Source organism: Stenella coeruleoalba (genome assembly GCF_951394435.1).
Source record: "Stenella coeruleoalba genome assembly, chromosome: X".
Lineage (NCBI taxonomy): Eukaryota > Metazoa > Chordata > Mammalia > Artiodactyla > Delphinidae > Stenella > Stenella coeruleoalba.
The window spans coordinates 109,176,568-109,194,227 of record NC_137152.1 but is presented as its reverse complement, the minus strand read 5'-3'; the positions used below and the strand labels follow the sequence as shown (position 1 = coordinate 109,194,227).

Sequence of the window (17,660 nt, the reverse complement as noted above, 5' to 3'; positions counted from 1 at the left end):
GCACAAGTGAAAAATGGGCGTTCTCCTTGCTCAGAGGACTGGGGACTTGAAAGACAGTGCCAGGTGAAAATCCTGCCAATTGGCAAGAGCTTTGGGTTATATACTTAATCACCCACCTCAGGTGGAAAGAGAAGTGGCTAGAGGTTAAAATATTTATACATTTATGGTCAGTGGTGAATGTCCTGGCTAACTGGTTAGGGTTTGGGAAGGAAAAAGACTGGAAGATGGGGGACAAGATCTGAGGCAGAGGCCCATTAAGGGACTTGTGAGAACTGGCTCTTAGTGTGAAGGTCTTTGTATCACATGCTAACATCCACCAGAGGGCATATTGCTTAGAGGAGGCACTGGCCAACCAAGTAAACAAAATGAGCTGCGCAGTTGACATCAGCCAGTCTTTGTCAATGGCCACCCCAGTGATGGTATGATGGGCACATGAACAGAGTGCCCACAGTGGCAGAGATGAAAGCTATGGAGAGGTCCAACAGCATGGACTCCTGCTGACCAAGGCTGATCTAGCTAATGCTACTGCAGAATGTTCAACCTGCCAAATACAGACACCAACACAGAGCCCCCAAGATGGAAACATTCCTTGAGGAGACCAACTGGTCCCTCGATGGCAACTTCATAACATTATGTCCCTTCCATCCTGAAAGGGCCAATGGTTCATTCTCATAGGAATAGACACATATTTCAAGTACGAGCTTAGCTTTCCTGCCTGCAGGGTCTGAGCCAGCGCCCCTTTCTCAGGGCTTAGCATGGGATGCCATATAACATCGTGCCAGACCAGGAAGACCAACTTGACAGAAAGGAAGTGCAAGAGTGGGCCCAGGACCACTGGTCATATTACATCCCACACTATCCAGAAGTTGCTTTTCTGATAGAGCATTGAAGCAATCTGCTGAAGGCCTAGCTGAAGCCCCAGCTGGGAGGCAATACTCCGTGAGAATGGAGTGCCATCTTCCAAGATGCAGCATGTGCACTGAGTCAAAGACTTTTATATAGCACTGTGTTCTCAACTGAAAGAATACCACGGTCTGGGAATCGAGGGGTAGAAGCAAGAGTGGTTCCAATTACCATTACTTCTAATGACCCACTGAGAGATCCAGTAGGTTTGTAATGTGACAACTTGCCTAGATTGAACTACATTTCCCAGAATTCTCATACTTGTGGGATGTTCTGCAGATCTGATGGGCCTTGGTGAAGCAGGAGCCATAGAGCTTCTCTGTTGGAAATTCAGTGCAGGGGCACCAGGTACAGTTTCAGCTCACGCACATTGTCACTGTCGGCTCACTTCTCCGGTGGCGGGCAACCCCCGGGCCTGTGGCTGCCACTACATCCTCCCCTCAACCCTCCTTCAGCTTTTCAGACTCCTAGACCAGGGCCAGGCGTGTGTGTAGTCATGAGCAAGGAGCACGAGCTTATCGAATTTGGAAGAAATGAGAGACTGATACAGACTCCAGTTCGTCCTCCTGGGTTCCAGCTCATGCTTCTGGGTTCTGGTTTGCCCTTGATCTCCCCCACTTCATGTTCATTGACCCTCCCGACTGCCCTGCAGACTTCAAGCTCCAGCATTAGGTGTGAAGTTTACAGAGACTGTTTAACTAGCTAATACAATTGAGTAAGGTAAAATCTATGATGTCTCTATCTATAGATGATAGATAGGTAGGTAGGTAGGTAGGTAGATAGATAGGGAAATGTAGGTGATATAGGTATGGATATAAAAGTAAAATCTCTTAATCATTCTACTTCTCTGCTTGACTCCTGCTTAATGTGGGGACTTTGTGCTTACCTTCCCTGTAACTCTATAGGACTAGAGGACCTGGTCTCCAAAGGAGGCATTTTTCTCTGGGGTCACAGCAAGAATCCCATTGAATTCTAAGCTACAGCTGCTGCCTAAGCCCTTTAGGCTCCTTGTGTCCAGTGCCCAGCAGGCCAGAAGAGGGGTCACGAACATGGCAGGGGTAATGGACTCATTATCAGGAGGCAGGGCTGCTGTTACACAACGGGGACATGAAGAAGCACGTGTGGAACTATGCTGCCACTTGGGCCTACGTTAGTGCTCCCTTGCACAATAGTGACTGTAGGTGGACAGGTACGGCAGCCCCAGCCTGAGAAGGGCATAATGACCAGCGGCTCAGTCCCTTCAAAGATCCAAGTCTGGGTCAGGCCCGCCAGTGAGACACTGACGCCACCAGAGGGCGGTAGCTCAGGGCGAGCGTGATCTAGAACTGATAGTGAAGGAAGGAGGTGTTGAGTGACAGTTGCAGCCCCAAGAACAGCTGCGGAGGTGGGTGCTGTAGTTAGTCCCACGAACATCACACTTCTAAGTTTCCCCTCTGGAAGAGAGGCCCGAAAAAAGCCAGAAAGAGAGGTGAGAGGGATGGAGGGTGGTAGATTCAAAGATGCACCCCCCAGGTCTCCCTAAAGGGAGAACTCACTGCCCAACAGGGGAGTGAGGGCAGCAGACCATCTCCAGCCATCAGCTCATTCAGGGGCTGCATTATCCACAGAGAGCCACTCGGCCTTCCGGAGGAAGCCCGCATTTGGTGACCAAACGAGGCGGGAGGTACAAAGGCCCAGCCAGTTCCACCCGATAGGGATCACTTTGATGGATAAGACGCCAGAGCTCCCTGCCCAGTTGTCGAGATTTTGTCATTTGCATGGCAATTCCCACTCTGCTCAATGATGCTTCCTTCCCTTTTCCTTCACAGGTGTTGATCCCTCATAAACTTCTGGCACCCCAAACTCCATCTTCTACCAGTGAATCCAACAGGGCAAACTCCACATCTCATGATTTTTCCAGGACACTGCCCTGCCCTGGCACAAACTACGAACTGAGCCCTTCAACTCTCGGCTGTTTATTTATAAACATGCCTTAATATATACCCAAAGGAAAAGATTTCAGATAAGTCATGTTTTATGGGAGAAAAGTCCTTATGTTATATGCAGATATATTTTTTTTGTACTCATTAAAACCACATAAAAGTATATTATGCATTTTAAAAGGTTGATTACCTCAAAACCAGAAATGCCCTCCAGCCTCTCTGCTGACATAACCCACGTTTATGAATGCCAAGAGCAGCTCTCCAGATTTCCTTCTACTTCATTATATGAAGAGATGTTGTTTTGTAAAATCTTGAATAAATTTGTAAATTTAAAGAAAACATTTTGTCTTGTTATTGAAGATATTTTAATAAAGAGATCTTGAAATGTTTTTTCCAAGAACTGTTTCAGTTATGAGTGAACAGAATATGATTCCTCTGTTGTAACTCTGAGAAATTTACCAGGGCAACAAGGAAAAAATAAAAGGGAAATATATAAATCATCAAGCATACTTAACACGTTCTAAGCAGTAAGGGGGCTTAGAGCAGGTTTTTTTTTTCTTAACAAGTAGTCAACTTTCAATGAAAACACTTTAGGAAACAAAGATCCAATGGGAAAAAATGGTGAAATCTGAGAAATAATTTTGAATTATAAAGAATACAAAATCAGACCCCAAAGCTACAATGAGTGTCAAAGACCCCTGGTAGTCAATCAGTTTGGTTCCATCAGTCCTGGAGCTTATTTTAGAGAGCTGTCAATTGGGCTTCATAGTTCAACTGTTTTTGTTTATGTTACTCGGTGCTGTGTCCTTCATGTAGACCTAATAACCCATCATCAGAAGATGTATACTTTATGGTCTTTCCAATAATGAGATGCATCTTCACTACGCAGCCTAGCCATTTAAGAGATGGCTGACTCAAGTTGAGTCCAGATTGAAGCAATAAACCAGTTTACCTTTGAGAAAGTTGAATAACCTCTATAGCGACTGAACCTTTGGTTCATTCATTTTAGTACAAAAGGTGGCCTGATAAAATGGAGCAAACGTTGTATGTGGAGTTGGACAGGCTGGGTTTGAATCCCAGATCTACTACTTACTGTGATATTGAATAAGTCATTTAGTATCTCTGAGCCTTGGTTTCTCATCTGATGATCAAGGATTTTTGTGCAGAGTACAGAAGATGATGTACATGGAAGTGTGTGACACATAATAAACTAGGCTCTAACCAACAGTCCAAATGCAGGCTACAGTACTAGTGACATAAGAAGATTCTCTCAGGTTATGTTTCCTATCGTGGTCTGGAATATACCTGACAACACCTATTGTGGAGTCAACAGGCATGGGCTGAAAGGCCAAAGAAATGCTTCAATGTTACCCCAGGACACATCCTCAGAGAACCAGGTATAAACTGAGTCTCCTGGGAAATGCAACCTGAGCCCACTGAAATGTTGCAATCATCAAAAGTTTGGGTGTGATCAATGGTGAGAAAGAGAACGCACGAGAAAGAGAGAGCGAGAACTAGAGTGAGAGTGAGAGTGTGAGAGAGAGAGAGAGAGAGACTCTGTGAACAGTAGCTCTGGCCACTCAACAGGGGAGACACCACCTTGATACTCAGTATGGAAAGATGGACAGGAGGGCACACCTACAATACATGGGGAACCACAGCTTCAGTGTCTTATGAGTACAAAGAACAAGACAATGACTTATTCTTATCTGAGCAGCTGTAGTAGTGGGTCCCCAGCTGCCTGGCTCCCTGTGCCAAGGGGAAATGAAAAATACTATAATAGCCTCTCTTGTCTCCATTCCCTCTTCCTAGATGAGCTTTTTCCCACTGGAGCACTAGAGCAGGGCTTTCTTCCTCCTCTGGTATTCTGCCTGCCAAGGCCAGGGGCCAGCCTCACACCGACCTGACTGGAGGGGGGTTGACTGGGCTCTGACCCAAGAAAATTCCCTTTATAGGATCTGTCTTGAGGCCAGAAAGTCCATCATGACAGATTCACTACTTTGGCTTAAGGCTTCATATACTAATGAAATCAAAATATCCTCCCCGCAACTTGTTCTCTCTTCCCAAATATATCACACATCATTGATATACACCTTATGAATGAGTTTATCATATCCTCTCCACAGAACACAATTTGAGGGTCAGTAAGTGGAAAAAGCTTAGTGAGAATAATAGCTGGAAGGAGACAGACTAACTTGGTCAATTTCCCCTTGTCAGTTATATAATAATAATAATAACAATAATGGTGACATTTATTGACTATATGTGATCTTGTCTTATCCTCCCAACAACACTATTCATTAACTCCATCCTGCGAAGTGAGAAAACTGAGCTACAGAGACTCACGCAATTTGACCAAGGTCACACAGCTAGTAAGTGGATAACCAAAGTTGGTGCACTTGATCTCTGTGCTATACTGCTTCTTGGAGAGAAGAGCAACTGTGGTGTTTCTGTTTCATACATCTCTTTGAAACCAGACCGCTCACAGTGGACTTAGCTGAATACTATGACCAAAATCTCTTAGGTCTTTTGTTTCGAAAACAAAGATGATGGCAGCCAAAGGTACAGTGGCACCAGCAAAATCTTTTTCCTGCAGTTTGTTATCTGGAACCTCGTGTTTATGTCATGAGAACTTCATTCTCCAGTTTATCTGCAAAGGGTTGGAATGCAGGTAGTTTTCAGAGTAGAACCCCACACAGGACTTTAAAATGCAGTCAGCAGAATGTGACATCCCAGCATTGTAATTCATTGCTGTTAAGAGTTTTCTTTGAAGCCAAATAGAGCTTCCACATTCACATTCCAGAAATGCCCCCACCCCTGCCCCCATGCTTTGCCTTGAAAAATCCTTCTTATCCTTCAAGGCCCAGCTCAAATGTCACCTCCTTTATGAAGTCCTTCCCAGCCCCACAGGCAGAATTAATTGATACTCCTCTGTGTTCCCACAGCACTTTGTATGAGCACTGCTAGTGGAGCCCTTGCCACATTGTTTTAGTTAGTTGTATAAGTAAGGTCCTTGGGGTCAGAGACCCGTCTTATTCATAAATCCTTTTATCCCCATATCCACGGCCTAGCACATACCACATTTCATCAAATCTAAAACTCCATTGATTGTAAGATACACCATTATTTTATGAACCACTAAGAGAGATTTAAAAAAACAAACACTGACAATTATACTATGGCATGCCATCAATTTAAAGATGTGTCCCAAATTCAAGGATGTCTATATATATATATTTTTTTTTTAAGTTGTGTCTTAGAAGTGATTAACTACAGTAATAACGGCTCAGCAAATGTTTCTAGAACTGGGTTATAAACTCAAGGTGGAGCAGCTATTCCTAGAGCCCATGCTTCTGAATAAGTACAGAATTGGGAGTTGGTAGGGAATGGTGTGCAGTTGCATTGCTGATTTCAAATATTTTACCCAACAGATTAAAGGGATGAGTGGCCTGATGTGCCATTCCTGTTAAAAAAAAAAAGCACCTCCACATCGCCCTTTCAATAGACTAGAAGGTGCAGTGATGATATGTTCTGATCTAAATTGGTGGCCACCTAATGCCCACAATCACACGAGTGTGATTACAGAGACGATGAGACAGAATTTGTATCTGCCTTGATTCTGGTTCTTTAAGCCAGTTCAACCCACTGCTGTTCCCATCTGCCCATGAAGACGACAAGTAACTTCTCAGCTTTCTCCCAGCTTGTTGCAGCCCTGCTTTTAAAAATTAAAGCATCAAAAGATGTGATCCTGGGACTTCCCTGGAGGTCCAGTAGTTAAGACTCTGCACTTCCAGTGCAGGGGGCGCGGGTTTGATCCCTGGTCGGGGAACTAAGATCCCACAGGCCACATGGCACCCCCCCCCAAAAAAAAAAGATGTGATCCCTTCCCAGCTCCAAACTGTTGGCTCTCCTGATTGTATATTGTCTCCCTGGATAGTGTCTGGATCTAGGCTGTCTAAAGGGCCTTTCCACAGGGAGAGCCTTGCTAGGACTCAGCATCCCAGGCTGTCTCATCAGGAAACTGTGTTTCAGTTCTATCCTAGAAATACAAACGCCCCACCCAAGAGCTGAGCTAAGCCATGCACTTGTCTTTTCTGCACCTCCTAACACCACACTCCTTCCCCGACCCCCAAGCACACATAAGCGTGTGCACACACACGCACACACACACACACATACACTCATGCAAGATAAAGCAAACCAAGTTGTCACCAAAGACTTTCAATGTGTGGTTGGTTAATAGAAATTCTGGAGAAAAAGCTCCCCTTTAAAAATTGAAATGTACTAAGAGGATGGAGCCTAGTAGCTTAATACAATTTGTGAAATATTTTAAACATGTAAACTGCTCTGCACACTAGCATTCAGGGGCTGAGGGTCTTTCTGGGGCAAGGACCAAGGGGTCATCTTTAAGGGGGTGATGAGGAAGAGAGTTAAACAGGGCAAAGAGTTCCTAGTCTGCTTTTGTGCCTAGATCCTGGGTGGGAAGCAGTGACCATCAGAAACCAGAAAGTCACCTTCCTCTCTGAGCGGGCTGCCAGCTCCTGGAAGTTATCAGAACTAAAGTCAGAAAGCTCCAAAGATTATTATTTTCGAATTTAGTCCAGTTGTCCCAGGGCAGGCAAGCCCTGCTCAGCTCCAGGTCAGCCTAGTTTGTCTCCATTCAGGGCCTTCCCCGACCTCAGTGAGTAAAAAGGAAACAAGAGAAAGGAGAAGAAATAACCTCAGTTACTCCCTCTCCTGATTTACTATTGACACGGTATTTGGAGATGTTCAAACTATAAACAAGAGCCTTTGTATATTTCCTTTGAAAGGAGAAGGTCTGTAAAGCAGACCCCCTGAAGTATCAGAGCTGAACGTCTCCAGTGCCATAGGGGCTTTACTTCCTCACAGGTAGTTACACTTGTGCTTAAAATCACTGTGGTGAAGTCACAGAACGTTAGAACTGAACAGAATCTGGATGATAGATCTACTCCTTCATTTTACAGATGAGGACTTTCAGGCCTAGAAGGTTAAATAGCTAGTTAATAACAAAGCAGGTCCTAGAACCCAAGTGTCTAGACTCCCAGGCTGGGGATTTCCCATCAGGGAAAATACCTGAACCCTTAACAATCGTATCCCACCTTCACAGTCTGTAATTACATGTGGTTCATTGGACTTAAAAATACCATGCAAATAGAACTACAATTACAAAAAATCTTGATTGATACAAACAAAAGCAGAGAATCAACTGGCCGATAGTTTCCACAAAGGCCTGAGGCAGTACATGTTTGTTCTTTTAAAGTAAAAAAGAAAGGCTCTTAACACGGCTGGATCCCTGTATAAATCAAGCGACCTCACTAACAGCTTACCTAGATGACATCCAACACCTTTCACCCAAGTCTCGGCCAGCTGATGAGGTAAACTGGGCAGGAAACATAAATTTTCCCCTGGTAGAATTTTGGAAGACCTGTGTCAACAACGCCCCTTGCTGGTCAACGTAAGAAAAGGCAAAAGCTACTGCTGTCAAAATCAGGGCTGTAGCCAAGGTCACAGCCGTGTCTCTAAGCCATCTTCTGGTCTATGGGCACTGTGGCCAGGTCAAGGGAGAAAGCATGGAGAAAACAGGAGGGTGGAAAAACCTGCATTTGGGGGGGAGACATTTATGTATGCCTAATTAAGGATAGATCTCAGGGAAAGCAGATATATTTTTAGTATCCCACTGAGTCTGAACAGACTGCTTTAAGACCCATACCCACATGTTATGCTTACACAAATAAATGAGATTTTTATTGTTAGTATGAATGAACACAGATGGAAGAATATTCACGTGTCAAGGACACATTGCTCACAAGATCACAAAACGTCTGTTGATCCGTATTCATCAATGATTTGGTGAATCACTACATGTCTTTGAGTAATATATATATATATATGTAAAGAGATTTCTAAACCTTCATTTCTATTTGGACTCTGGCAATAAATTCATTAGAAAGAGAAAGCAGAAGCTTTGAAGTTAGCATCTACACCTTTCACAGATATCTTGATTCACCAAACATGAAAATCACATCCCATCACACATGTTTTAAGTTGTACACAAAGAAAGCACAAGAAACACTGATTTGGCTCAATCATTTGCCTAATGAAAGGCTTTTTTAATTTTTTTATTTAAAAAAAAAATCCCCCATAAAGCTGTCAGGGGTACCTGATGACGTTACAGAAGCAAAGTGTTTTCTAAGCAGCTCCAGGGCTCTGTTGTTTCTTGCTCGTATGGTCTTCTCCACTCTCAGTTCGTTCTTGATGGCACTGAGCTCCCCGTGTATCTTCTCCATTTCTAATTCATAATACAGTTTCACTTCTTCCTTTAGTAGTGCATTTCCACCCTCAGTTTGCTGCTTTAACTTCCTAACGGCTTCTTTTAAATCCTTGTTCTCAAGGCTCAACTTGTGGATGACCTCTTTGGCTTGCTGGAGCTCTTCTGTTAAGTTTTTAACATTTGTTGCTTTTTCAGAGAGGTCATTTCTTAAAGCTTGAAGTTCCCAGTCTTTCTTGGAAGTTTCCATCCCTGCTTCTTGAAAATTTAGGGGTTTTGAGGAGACTTCTTTTTTGCAGTTCAAAAGTTCTTTTTCCGCATTTTCGAATTCCTCTTCTATTTTTCTGCATTGCATGTTAAGCGCTTCCAGCTCTTTGTTCAAAAGATTCAGGTGAAGTTTTGGAGACAGTTCTTCGGTGAATTTCTTCTTCTTGTCTTTTCGTGGTGGAGCTGATAATTCCTCTGTACCCCAGCTAAGAGGCTCTTCTGCACCATTAAAGCTTTCTTCAGCTGCAATGTCTAAATTAGATGATTCACAGGAGGCAGAATTTGTGTCTGCCTCATTCTTTGAAATGTTTATCTTTCTCTCTCTTAAATTTGGTTCTTGTTCATTTTCATTTGGTTGAGAAATAACTTCTTTCCTTTTAAATTTATTCTCTTCTTGAAACTTTCTACTAGACAAATTAAAAATCCCTTCCATTCTCTTGGCCTTACCTAAAGTCATTTGTTCAGAAGAGGATTCAAGCTGAGAAGCCTCATCTAGAATATCCTGTGCACTATAAAAAGGAGCAAACATATTCTCCTTCCAGTGTTTTCTTCTAGCATCCATTTCTTCAGGCACCTCTTCCAATTCCTGAAAAACAAAATTTAAAATCAAGGCACATATTTACACTGGCAGCCGGGGTAGTGGAAAGAACTAAGAATCCTGGCTCAGGGGTGAAAGAACCTAAATATTTGAGGGCTGGCACTCCCTCTAACTCACTGAGTGACTTGGGCCTCAGTTCCCTCATTTATAAATGGAAAGGGCTAAACTAGCTAAGTTCTACAGACCTTTCCAGCTTTAGAATTCTCTGATCCTATGAAATAGAACCAATAAATGGACACACTTGGCTATTTCTTGTAGAGAAAATAATTCTATGAGAAAGCAGCATGAAAACAACTGCTTTAAAACAGTAAAAGTGATTTTAAATTAATAGGTTAATATTGATAAGTTAAATCTGTGCTTCCAATGTGCCTGGTTTTTTTTTTTTTCTAGTTCTTTTCGGTTGGACTACTGTTTATTCATTCTTTAAAGTGACTAAAACATCAGTGCTTAATGCAATGTGAGCTGCTTTGGGTAAAGTATACCATGCAGACTTCCTTATGACTAACGCTGCCAAACGCCCTTCTGTCTTGACCTGTAAATTCCTGCTATTCCAGCCCTGGGCTTTGCTTTTAGGCAAGACTCTGCCAAGCGTACAGAATTCTATCCGTTTTGACAGCAATTTCATGATGAGAACCGAATGTCAACAATTGAAAATATTAATGCCACCAAATGGGTTTTTCTCGAGATACTGATTCCAAATATAGCTTTTAGGTGAAAACTTAGCATACTAAATCACAGCTAACTTTCTAAATTTACAAAAATTAGAGGATACTTATTTTGTTTCAAGGAGTCTTTCCTATTCAAAGACAGTCCATAACATAGAGCTTTCCTAAAACACAGAAACGTTTGATCAGTAACTACTTTTGAGAGAAGGGAGAAAGAAGGACCCAAGCAACATGCTGAAGGGCCACTGGCATCTGAAGCCACCAAACTGGCAACTGCAGTTACCGCCAAAGGGTGGGAAGAAGGAGGGGGTCACTTTATTCATCTTATACATTAATTTGCTGCAATATAGTTGGAAGATTACCACCGAGAAAAATCAAAGTATGCCTGCAGCTATTTTTCCCGTGAACACAAATGTAATTTTATCTTGGTAACAAAAAATGGCATTGTGTTTATTTTTTAATTAATATTTTCTTTAATATTATTAAAGATTATAAATGTAATATTATATTAATATATTATAATATTTAATAGTTGTAATATTTCATATTATATAAAGATGCTAATAGTAGTGCATGTTATCTGTAGAATTTTGGAAAATACAGAAAATCACACGTACAAGAAAAAAACAAAAGAAATCTTCCTCATAATCCTGTGGCCCTGAGATAACCACTTTTTAATATATTATTTCTTGATAATTTTCTTTCTAACGAGTATAGTTTAAATTCTAACAAATTGTTCTTACTACAGACAATGAGAGAATAAACTCGATACCTACATGCCTGACACCTTCCCCCCAAAAGAAGAGGGAAGGGACTCACTCTATACCCAAGGATACATCTCCACCGACAACTATTTGGCTTTGAGGAAAGGAAAAGGTACAAATATGCAGTGAAGGTGTTAAAATGATTGGTTCAAAAGCCATAACCCAAGCTTTAAGTTTAGTCAATCAGACCACAGTAGTAAAGCCAAGACTTGAAATTCCTGGCATGTATTTGCCATTGGAGCATCCTCTCCTTTCTCCTGAAATAGTCCGTTCTGACTTTATTATTCTGTTAGTCACCATCCAGAAGCATCGATGACCTATCTGTCCTTAAAGAGGAAGATGACCATAATCCCATTTGCTCTCCTCTCTAGAAATATGAATGCAAGTGCTGGGAATTATTACAGGGATCATAAAGGAAAGGAACAGAGGAAAGAGAAAAGATGGCAATACTAACTGCCAGTCACATTTTTATTTATTTATTTATTTTATTTATTTTTGGCTGCGTTGGGTCTTCGTTGCTGTGCACGGGCTTTCTCTAGTTGTGGCGAGCAGGGGCTACTCTTCGTTGTGGTGCGCGGGCTTCTCATTGCGGTGGCTTCTCTTGCTGTGGAGCACAGGCTCTGGGCACGCGGGCTTCAGTAGTTGTGGCACGCGGGCTCAGTAGTTATAGCTCACGGGCTCTAGAGCACAGGCTCGGTAGTTGTCGTGCACAGGCTTAGTTGCTCTGCGGTATGTGGGATCATCCCAGACCAGGGCTCGAACCCATGTCCCCTGCATTGGCAGGCGGATTCTTAAGCACTGCACCACCAGGGAAGCCCAGTCACATTTTTTAGCAGTCAAATTTTTACCAGACAACTCTGTAAAAGTTTTAAAATGCTTCTAATCAGGTAGCAATGGGAGAGAGATTACTATTCTTCCTACCTAATTCTGGATGAAAGGCATTGGTGAGATTGATCAGGAAAGCGGTATGCAGAGGGGCAAGGTGAGACCACTTTATACATGAAGCTAGCAATAATGACAAATCTGAGATAGAGGTCTGGGTATAGAGAAAGGTTAAAATAGAAAGCTCTTTTCATTAATGATTTTGCACCTTGAAAAAGTGACTTCTATCTCCAACCCTCCCATAAATCTCTGGCTAAAAACATATATATATTTTTTTTCCAGCATCACCACATTTCTTTCCTGGGTCTCTGTATAATTTCCTGATACAGCCCATGCTTTTCACAGAACTGGGAAGAGTCCATTTATTTTATAACTGAGGCTCAGAGAAGTTAAGTGACTTGTCCAAGTCCACACAGCCTATAGTGGTAAAACTGAGACCCTGTCTCCCAGATCCGTGCCTATTCCAAAATTCCTCTTTATTCTTCTGTTAGGTTTCATTCCACAAATTGAAAGAAAACAACCCACTATTTTCAGAGCTTAGGTATTTTTAAAGGGCCACAAAAGGAGAGAGGAAAAATGAAGGGGGGAGGGTAAGGAGACTTGCATGTCACATATCAAAGGCCAGAAAGAGAAAGGTCTGAAAAGCCTTTTGGAATTTCCCTCCCATAGCTTACACAGGGCAGGGTCAAGGGGTCTCTGAGCTGCTTCTTTCTTTCTCTCTCCCTCTCTTTCTCTCTCTCCTTTCCTCCCCTTTCCCTTTCCCCCTTCCCTCCTTCCTTTCTTTTTTTTTTTTTTTCTCTTTCATTGGCAAGATATCCTTTAAGGGCTTGTTCCCAAATCTAGTCACAGAGTATGGCAAAGCCCAGAGTGCGGGTAAAAGGTGCCAGGCTCATTTTCTCTTCACAGATTGCGTTGTTTGTTTTTTACGCAGAACAAGTATGACATTAGTATTCTCTGGCAAAGACAAGAAATATGCTTTAAGACAATGATACTCCTTCCTCTACCCTGGCGTGGCAGCCATTTTGCTTTCAATAAACTTGATTAGGTAATTTGTCGCAGCATAAGGCAAATCAAACCAGAGCCATTATTGAAAGTATAAGCATGCCTTTTTAGTGGGTCATTTATTACTACAAGTGCCTACCCAACACTATATTGGATGTTGCAGAACTGAAGGGTAGGTGAAGGAGGTCCAAGAGAAATGAAAAATTTAAAGAAACGAAAACACAGGAAAACAATATAAAGTCATATGACAAAAACAACATTAGTGGTCCTCTAAGCCAGTGATCCCCCAGAAGTCCTTGGGACTGCACTGTTAAGGCATGGTTGTCCATTATACGGCGACATCTGTTCATTTGTCTCTGACATGAACTGATAATGGACACCTGACGGTTCTAGTTAGTGTCTCCCTGAAAACATCACCATTCATCCTCTGGTGACTTACTTTTGCAGTGGCAAACTAGTAGGGCATTTTGGTGGAGTAAGGAAATTTCTTGACTCATGGAAATGGTTTCTACTCACCTAAAGAATTTGGGAACCACTGATAAACTGAAAATGGATTTATAATGTAATATCATATAATGTAATTGTTGAAAGCTAAGCAAAGAGTGATCACTTATTATGGATCTTTAGGTAAACTGTTTCATAAAAGTCTTGGGTGAATGCATATATGTCTTCAAAAAGTTCCAGAAAGTAATACACTGTTTATTGTGAAAGGAGAAACCCACAAAGCCATCCAGTTTTCATCTTCAAGGTGTGGGGCCCTGGGAAATATGCTCATATTAAGATGGATAAGCGATCAAATATGTGAAATCTAATTATTTGTGTTCTAAAATATTTATACTTTAAACCACATGCTTTAGGGAAATTTGATGACATAAAAATCAAAGATCTCTTTTCTTTCTTGCCTTATCTCATTTACATTAGATTTGATTTCAAAATTTCAGGACCATCTCTTTTGCATAAATCTTGATCTGTCTGCAAAATGCAATTATTCTTCCAAGCAGGGGTAGGCAGGGACTGGGAAACCTCCAGAGGCTTTCTCCCACCTCACAAGAGTGCTTCATCCCAAACTTTGTAAATTGGGAGTGATGTTTAGCAAAGGTCATCTCCAACCTGTGATGGGGCAGTAAGGGGAAGACAAAAGGCCCTTCTTAGCCCAGGCAACGTTTTCCCATTATTCTTGGATGGTTTGGTTCTCTCAACCCTCAGAAAAACTGCTTGGCCAAGACAGGAAAAAAAAACGTCTGTTTCAAAGAAAGTCACTGGCCTTGCTTCTTTGCTCAATTGTCCAATCTGTTCTCACATAAAAGCAGTAGTTCTCAACTTATTTTTCTGCTTCCACTGTTCCCAGGCACAAAACACAGCCATCATTATCCCCTCTCCTTGCTCCAGAAGATGCTGACCTGCTCCCTTTAGGGGAGCTTCTCCATTCCCCAGCCTTTCCAAAATCATTGGTTTACAGAAACTATTAAATACAAAAATGAGGACTGCCCAAAGCTGTCTGAAGGAAGGTGGGTAAACATGTTCTACCATGCAAAATTGTGGGGAAGGAAAAGAAAGTTCTTGAGAAAGAAATTAAGTGTGGACTACGGTAAAAAAAAAAAAAAAAAGACTGAAGGAGTCAGATATCTTGGCTCCCACACTTTAGAACTATGTGAAAACTTACGTTTTGTGAACCTCAGTTTCTTCAGATGTAATATAGGGACAATATACCTATTTCCAGGTAGTTAGGAGAAATTATTGAAAATGAAAATGGAAGCAATGTTAAAGTATACTATACACCATGGGTTTTGTTCTTTTTTAGATTTTCCTTACCCTCCCTCGGAACATAAACCAGTCAAACAACCCAACCCTTCTCCAAAGATATGTGCTTCAAAGTTGCCAGCCTGAAGTCATCAGACCTCAGAAAAAGTCAGTTTGAAAAAAAAAAAAAGGAAGTACTATTAAGGTAAGTAGGAGGGAACCTAAACTTGAATCTTACATTAATTCGACCTGCATGTTCATGGAAGAATTAGCCCTAAATCCTGTAAATTGTTGACGTCTGCAAATTTCCAAAGCTAACTTGATTCTAAGCAGAAGAGTTGTAGTCTTTTCTACATCCGAAGAGATTTGCATTTTTTATCACCAATTGCTTTACCATGAACTTTCCAAATGTCCCAGTGTTTTTCAGAGCCACCAATAATATCTTAGAAATATTACAACTGGGGTATCAGTTTGAAGATTATCAAGGATGACTGCGCACTCTGAGTTTTTCTTGTGCTTCTGCAGCATTTCACACATAGTTTCCTTTTACCAATACGCTGTGATCTCCTGGCATCTTATTCATGGTTGTATCCCTGCTGTTGCCTGACACATAGTGGCCCTCAATAAATATTTGTTGAATGAATGACCCTTAATATTCTTCCTGAAAATCCTACAGTGTTTTGATTCTAATTGAGTTTCTGTAAGTACTTATAACTTCTCTTTTGGCTTATAAGGTTTTGGGGGGTGACATTTTAGCGAAAGGGCTTTTATTTTTCCCTTAAAGTTTATTTGGCTTACCTAAAGTCTTCAGGACACTTTTCTTTTGTATTTTCACGAGGCTTTTTTGATAGTGTAGTGACAGTGCAGACTAATGGTCTAGTTAAAAGATTGAAGATTTACACTGGGTGAGGCTCTGTGCTTCTAAACCTCCATAACCAGCTATCAGCCAGCAAAACGGTACTTACAATTCCTGACGTCCAAGGTCTTCTATCTGATGCCACTGTCCTCCTTCTCCAGATTGAACTGAAAAAGAAAATATATTACATATAAAATATATTTTATATATTTTGGTTAATATATAATTAACCAAAATGCCCAAATCTGTGTTCATATGAGATGTAGCTTAAAACTACAAGTGATAGCCTTAATGTTGTTCAGCTTACCTCAAATGCGATGTCAGACACTTTGAAGCAAGTTTTCTTTTGAACTTGTCAACCCAATTTCCCCACTATCACATCACTAAGTCTTCCTTCCCCAAGCAATGCAAATACCAGATGGGACAAGAATCATGGTGGCATCTTATTCAACACGGTACCTCCTCGCCCTTAGCAATTATTGAACAAATGAGCTACCACTGGTGGCCACAGCGGCATGCTTGTTAGTAAGCAGCAGGCCAAGAGCCGCGTTAGCAGAGGCTGGAGCCGAGGCATTGCCTCCCTCCCCCAGAGTCTAGTTATTTTGAAAAATCATTAAAAAGGGACGTGATCCCGGTTTTTGCCTTAGTCTTTCATGGTCCTCACATAGGAGCCAAGCGGACAAATTGTCTTCTCTATTGTTTGGCCGATATTGAGAGTGAAGCAAAGTACCATTGAAAACCGGGCCCTGTGCACGGTTCTTACCCCCAATTCTTTATTATTAGTGTGGAATAATTCCTTCTAGGAGAAAAGATACGAAGTCGCCTTAATTCCAAAAGGCCAAGTACTTTATTAGCATGGAAGTCACTTTCTTGCTATAAAGCTGCACCTAAGCAGGCATAGTTTGGGGGTTTTCTCTGTAAATGGTTAACTAAACTCCTGCCACCGCTGCTTCCAGTGGAGACGAGGTGGCTAGGGTCAGGGTGCTGCCCGGGCCGCCACCGCAGGTGACACCTCCCACCTCTCCAGTCCCTACCCTCTGCTGGCGGGCCGTGAGGAAGAGGGCAGGGGCGAGGCCTGACCCCACTCCTCCTTCCACACCCCGAGTCCCACACCCTGTCCCCTTCCCTCCCAAACGCCCGCCAGTTCCCGGCCGGGACCCTAAAGGGTGAAGAAACCCGCAGTGGGCATCGAGGCGGGGAGCGCGCTGCCTCCGCCCGGGTCACCCAGGGAGGGCGAGGGGCTAGCCTGGGGAGCCCCGGCCGCGCCGGGCGCAGACATACCTGGCGGCGTGGGTGGGGTCCGGTGGGCCCTGGCCCCTCTTCCCTGAAGACGACCACCAGCGGCGGGCGGCTGCCCTCGGTTCGGCGCTGGCCAACGCTACCCCTCCGGACCGGCCCCGGGCAGAACCTCTGCAGTGCAGGGCCAGCGCGGGCCGTGCCGTTGCCTGGCAACCGGCCAGCCCGATTTAAAGGGACCCGCGCGCCGCTGCCCAGAGCGCCGGGCCGGGCGCTGCCTGGCGACCGTCACAGCCCGCGCGAGCACTGAGCATGCCCGGTGGGGCGGGCGCCGCGGCGGCTTCTGCCTGCACGAAAGCCGAGCTCGAAGATCAAGAGAGCTGAGTCAGGGCGGGAAGGGTCGAGAAACTGCGAGGCAGCCCCACCCATGGTGGGCTTATTACGGAGGGTCTGGGTGACTCACAATCCACCTGGACACTGCGATTGTGAGGGAGGAGGGAGTGACACAGGGCTAATCCATAGGCCTGCAGTTTAGT

General features: G+C 43.1%; 1 protein-coding gene across 1 annotated transcript; it reads right to left on the bottom strand.

Moving 5' to 3' along the window:
- Window positions 1-8,965: 8,965 nt before the first annotated feature.
- Window positions 8,966-17,346, bottom strand: CCDC160 (coiled-coil domain containing 160; the record flags this gene model as incomplete). Its single annotated transcript, XM_079911311.1, has 3 exons — window positions 17,170-17,346; window positions 15,998-16,055; window positions 8,966-9,967 (listed from the first exon to the last, which is right to left on the bottom strand). The coding sequence occupies exon 3, from the start codon at window positions 9,941-9,943 to the stop codon at window positions 8,966-8,968; it is 978 nt and encodes a 325-aa protein (XP_079767437.1). The 5' UTR covers window positions 9,944-9,967; window positions 15,998-16,055; window positions 17,170-17,346.
- Window positions 17,347-17,660: the final 314 nt, after the last annotated feature.